At 37.9% G+C, this 6075-nt stretch overlaps 1 protein-coding gene across 1 annotated transcript in view; it reads left to right on the top strand.

Annotated features, from left to right (window-relative positions):
• The window catches only part of LOC107557214 (short transient receptor potential channel 4-like), a 15199-nt gene that overhangs the window by 6963 nt on the left and 2161 nt on the right, over nt 1-6075 (top strand). The window contains exons 3-5 of the mRNA XM_016240548.1: nt 1069-1587; nt 3420-3765; nt 3865-4004. Coding sequence (XP_016096034.1) covers nt 1069-1587; nt 3420-3765; nt 3865-4004 — 1005 coding nt within the window. The remainder of the gene's footprint in view (nt 1-1068; nt 1588-3419; nt 3766-3864; nt 4005-6075) is intronic.

Raw genomic sequence — 6075 nt, 5'->3', positions numbered from 1 at the left:
TAGTTTCGCGCTATGGTAGGAGCTGTGGGAGGGGGGAGGGGGGGGGGGGGGGGGGGGGGGGGGGGGGGGGATGCATCACAGTTTCCACAAAAAATATTAAGAAGCACAGCTGTTTTCAACCTTGATAGTTGTAAGAAAAGTTTCTTAAAGACCAAATCAGTATATTAGAATAATTTCTGAAGGATCATGTTACACCAAAGGCTGGAGTAATGATGCTGAAAATTCAGCTTTGCCATCACAGGAATACATTACATTTCAAAATATGAAAGGTATTTCAAATTGTAATATATTTTTAATTAAATAAGTTTAGTCACTTTATTGTCCACAAGTGCAGTAAATAAATGCAGTCTTGGTGAGCATAAGAGACATCTTACCAACTCCAAACTTTTGAACAGTAGTGTATATACAGTCATTTAGCAACAATTTAATTGTTAATTTACAGACGCTACAGGGGGAGGACCCAGACTGCTTGTAGACAACTGAATGTGAGAAATTTAAGTAGGCTGATTAATATGGTGGCAAGAGGAACGGATCTCTCACCTTTCTGTTAAAAGTGCCAATCAGCTTTTTGATGAGTTGGTTGACTCAAGTAGACATCAGCTACTGTTTACATGTTTATCTATAGCTTGCACAAAAAATATCTGCCCGGGGGTGTAACCAAGATTGACTGACTGAATTGACTTGCCTTGCCTTGCATGGAATTTAATTTACTGTAGAGACAGACACCATGAAGCACCCTGGGATTAAAGTTTACAATGATAGCTTGTGGCTTCTTTAACAACAAATCAATTTCTTACCCAGTATTCTTGTCTTGTTTTCCAGTGAAAACATCATTAAAAAAGATACTACTGGGAAAGGTATTGTTTTCTGAGAAATCAACCATTAATTAGGTTTATGCTTGAAATATTTTCCAACAGGATTTGACAGGATTCAACTTGAAAATAATAATTCTGCTTTTTCAAGCAGATGCATCTTGTTTTAAGCACATTTATACTAGAAAACAAGACAAAAATACAAAATAAGAAATTGATTGTGAACTTTATCAACCCTGATTTCCTTCTTTTCAAGGTGCCTCCTATCCTCTTGGATAAACAGTTCTCCGATTTTACCCCTGACATAACACCCATCATCTTGGCCGCTCACACCAACAACTATGAGATCATCAAGATGCTGGTTCAGAAGGGTGTGTCCATCCCCCAGCCCCACCAGGTGCGCTGCAACTGCATGGAATGCGTGTCCAGCTCAGACGTGGACAGCCTGCGACATTCCCGATCCCGTCTCAACATCTACCGGGCCCTGGCCAGTCCCTCGCTCATCGCCCTCTCCAGCGAAGACCCCTTCCTGACAGCCTTCCAGCTCAGCTGGGAGCTCCAGGAGCTCAGCAAGGTGGAGAATGAATTCAAGTCTGAGTATGAAGAGCTTTCCCAGCAGTGTAAGCAGTTCGCCAAAGATCTCCTTGACCAAACCCGCAGCTCCAGAGAGCTCGAACTGATTCTGAACTACAGGGATGATATTAATCTCCTGGATGATGAAGGGAATAATGACCTCGCCAGGTTGAAACTGGCTATCAAGTACCACCAGAAAGAGGTGAGTTTTGTGCTCTTCAGACATCAACATTGGACAACAAGAGCTTTGAAAGCAATCTACAACTACTTCAAGATCATTAGCAGTAGCACAAAAGAATCACTCCAGATAGGAACAGCACTTGAGCGTATTACAAAGGTTCATTATTACAAACACAGGTGTTTATAGTTGTTTGTTTCAGTTAGTAGTCAGGGACTGTGCTTGAATATGGTGTATTTTACAGGTTGTGGATAATATATTTCAGGCGGTGTTGTTTTCTATTTAGCTAATTTTGGGTTTTAAAACCCAAAGAGTTCTACTCTGGAGTAGAATATTTTCACCACGAGAAGGTAGTTTATTCCCTCTAGAGCAGTGGTTCCCAACCATGTACATGGATGCCCAGGTCTTGGAGTCTCTACTACTGAGCTGATTAGTTGAATCAGATGTGTCAGACAAAGAAGACATGCCAAATGTCCAGTGTTGAGGACATCCAGGAACGTAATTGGGAACCACTGCTCTAGAGGGATGCTACATATGGATCTATGTTGCCCCCTTCTGTGCACATTAAACATTACAAGCTCTTTCTGTTTGTAAGGTAGAAGGAAATTTCTATGTGACTAGGTAGCAGGAGAGGCTTCTATGTGACATACATCAACTTGCAGGCTTTTACTTTGCCATGCATATGTATGGTACTGTATTGAACTGCACTTGCTTAAGCATGACTGAAAATGGAGAAAGAAGGGATGCTTACAAACTGTGGAAGATTAAGCCTTTTATTCACCTGTGGCCTCTGTATGTAATTCAACAGAAGCCCACCAGGATCTTATTATTCCATAGCTGAGTCATTGAAATTCCTCTGGAAGATCTTCCACATCACAATCAGATGATAGCAAATTAGGCTGAACGGCCAAAGCATTCTATCTCATTATTTGACTTTCATAAATTAGAGAAACAAAAAAGAGAAATTAAACCTAAAAGGTGGTCAAGATATTTTCATTTGATAGTTTTTTTGTTAAAAAGTAAAACAATTTTCACTATAAATAATATATTAATAAAATAGTAATAAAAAAAATATATTTTGGGGTGGTACCTTTTCAATACCTTAAAAGTGCATATTAGTACGCAAAGAGTACATTTTACCTAAAATGTACCACCCCCCAGTGACAGCTTTTGGATTTTTTCCCCCTGAGAGTGCATAAATAAATATATAGCTTTTGTGAAAAATGAAATAAATAAAATACATATTTATATTTGTTAAATTTTATTTAATTACAAAATATATGTAGTATATGTAGTCTGCTGATTTCGCTGCTACTGACATTACAAAATGTCAGTCACATGTTTAAGTCAGTGTTTGGCTTGCTGGGTTCCATGTGCAGCCCAGATGGTTTTGCAAAAGATGCAGAAAAGCTCTCATGCAACATCCATAAAGGGATTTAAACCAGATATGATGAGAACCAGATAGAGCAGCCTGAGAGAAAAGAACAATGTGTTACTGTAAGCCTTTCTGTGCCTTTTTTGTTTGCTCTTTTTCAAATGGCACTTGTTTCTCATTAGGACATGGCTCCGTTACTCGTGTTCTTCTGCAGAGAGCATTTCTTATGCAACTGCAGAAAGTGATGACAGTCTCCATGCATGATAGAAAGCAGAAAATGATTTTGCTTTGCTGCACATTCCAGTGAGAAAATGCAAGCAGATCATTAAATTAAAGTTCAGCAAAATCCCAATAACTCAATGTATACATTACATGTACTGTTTGTCTTGATTTATTTAGTTAACAGTGAATTTACTCCTGTAAGAGACTATTTTAGTTCATTCAGTGTCAATTTAATCTCTTTTCATTATTCTGTGGTTAGTTTGTAGCACAGCCAAACTGTCAGCAGCTGCTCGCATCTCGCTGGTACGATGAGTTCTCAGGCTGGAGACGCCGCCATTGGGCCAGCAAGTTCATCACCTGCATGTTCATCGGATTCCTCTTCCCTTTCTTTTCGCTGCTCTACCTGATCGCTCCCAAGAGCCAATACGGCCTCTTCATCCGGAAACCCTTCATCAAGTTTATATGCCACACTGCTTCCTATCTGACCTTCCTCTTTCTCCTGCTGTTGGCCTCCCAACACGCTGACCGCAATAGCAATCAAAAGCCCTTCGAGCAGCATCCAGAGCCCACCACTGTGGAATGGATGATCTTACCCTGGGTTTTAGGTAATATGTATTTATGGCTGAAAAATCTGATTTGAACAGATTTTGATTTGAATTTCAAAGAGTTGCAGATTAATTTTCTTGAATTTCTTTGCTTTACAGGATTTGTGTGGGCTGAGATCAAACAAATGTGGGACGGTGGCTTTCAGGATTACATTCATGATTGGTGGAACCTCATGGACTTTGTCATGAATTCTCTGTATCTGGCCACCATCTCATTGAAGTTCGTCACTTACGTTATGGTAAGAAATCAAAAATAAAGTACTCTTTTACACTTTTTGTAAAAACTGAATTTGGCTTAAATTTACCTTTTTGCTTTACAAACTGAAACATTTCCCTGGTATTTTATGTGTGAATTATTATTTGTCAAAAGTACATTCCAGGCGTTGGAACAATCCAGTTGGAACATTTATTGAAAAAACTAATATACAGTAAAATACAATACTGTTCAAGATGTTTTTAAAAGTCTCTTATCCTCACCAAGACTCCATTTATTTAATTAAAAACAGAGTAAAAACACTCATATTGTCATGAATAATTGGGGCCAAGCACCTATTGTATCTGTTAGTTTTCTTCTTTTTCTTCTTCATCTTCTGCCTTTAGTCTATGGCAGCCCATAGAACCGTACGGTAAAAAGTTGTGAAATTTGGCACACTGATAGAGGACAGCAAATCTGGAGTCTCTAATTCAAACCATAATGTCTAAAGTTACACATATGTTTATGCTAATAACTTCTGAACTGTAAGGTTCAAGATGGTCCACCCCCCCGATTCCTTGGCTAATGCCGAGTCAAATACATTCAATAATTAAAATTTTTGTGGGTCAAATTTGTTTTGCCATTTTAAACTTGTCCTAGAAGGTTTGTCAGATTTTTTATACCAAAATTGGCTCAGATCATCTTCAGACCACACTGGCAACAACGTAATCAAAAGCTTTTTGATAAACCCAACCATTCTTGAGTATCACATGAATGAATTCGATGAAGAGGACGCCCAATTGAATGTGAGGTTATATCTCGGCAACACTTTTGTGTATTCCGACTAAACTTGGTACATGTCATCATAAGCATCACCTGAGGCTATGTGCAGTAGTTTTTGGCACAGTACTACCTACTGGTCAGGAGATATGAAAAATAGATATTTTTGCTTTAGTTTCTGAGCGGTTTGTCAAAAAAAACCCCTAAAACTGGTCTCTTCAGATTACCACATTTACTCGCATTTCCCATATTGGCTCCTAATATCTTGAGACAATGCCAGAAAAAGATTACCAAGAGTTTTTTGATAGACTAAATGGTTTTTGAATAATGCATCAATGAAATTGGTGGCATAGTTTAGATGTGAATATTGTAATACAGTAACATGAAATCCCCAAATACAAATATCAAAGAAAAAAAACATTAATGAAAAGAAATATAGTACATTAATTTTATAAAAATAAAATTATTATACAATTATGGTCTCCAGTCTGTGTTGACCACAAATAATACAAGTGTACCTACTAAAGGAACAATACCAAGGGGTTAATAAATGTTTAAAAAATTTAATTTAATTTAATACAAAATTTAATTTCAGCACAAATGTTTGCATGCCAAGTAGAAATCTCACTTACTAACCAGTTGAAAGTGCTGCTAACCAGTCCTGGGTTGTGGTCCGCATAACTGTATATTACAGCACAAGCATTTTTGATTGGCTGTGATTTGCATTCAAAACATTTGGAATTTCATTGTGGACAAACTAATTACTTGTCACTGGAAAATGTATTGGGTTGTGCCTGGTTAGTAGGGCTGCACAATAAATCGAAATGAAATCGAAATCGCTATTAGACAGAAGCTGCGATTGTCATGCATATCTTTCAGTGAAGCACGGTACTGTGATCAGTAGTAAATCTCCATCCGAAGGCCAGAGGGCGCTCTCGTGCGGAAACTCCAAATATGCCCCGCAGAAGAAACCCAAGAAATGCCTATAGCGGTTGCTGAATAAACAGACAATTTAAATGCTTATATTGATTCAACGTGACTAATAAACACACCACTACGGCAATTTATGGTTTATCTGAGTTCTTATTATAATTTTCATTATAATAAAGTATATCTATAATGCAATGTTAATCAACAGCCTTTATCACTGCTTAGAATACTATGAAATATGTTGCATGCCTTATTCTGTGTAAGAAGCCACATCATCTCACAGAAGGATTTATTTCAAACACTCGACTGATGTTAAGAAGTGAGTTTGGAGTAAAACCATTTTATTAAATGTGGTATTTTCACATGCTTTCAGATGGAGCAGCATTTACTACACAGAGCCGTAGTTC

The sequence above is a fragment of the Sinocyclocheilus grahami genome, unplaced genomic scaffold, assembly GCF_001515645.1.
Source record: "Sinocyclocheilus grahami isolate Dianchi unplaced genomic scaffold, SAMN03320097.WGS_v1.1 scaffold593.1, whole genome shotgun sequence".
Lineage (NCBI taxonomy): Eukaryota > Metazoa > Chordata > Actinopteri > Cypriniformes > Cyprinidae > Sinocyclocheilus > Sinocyclocheilus grahami.
This window is presented reverse-complemented; position numbering and strand designations above follow the sequence as displayed.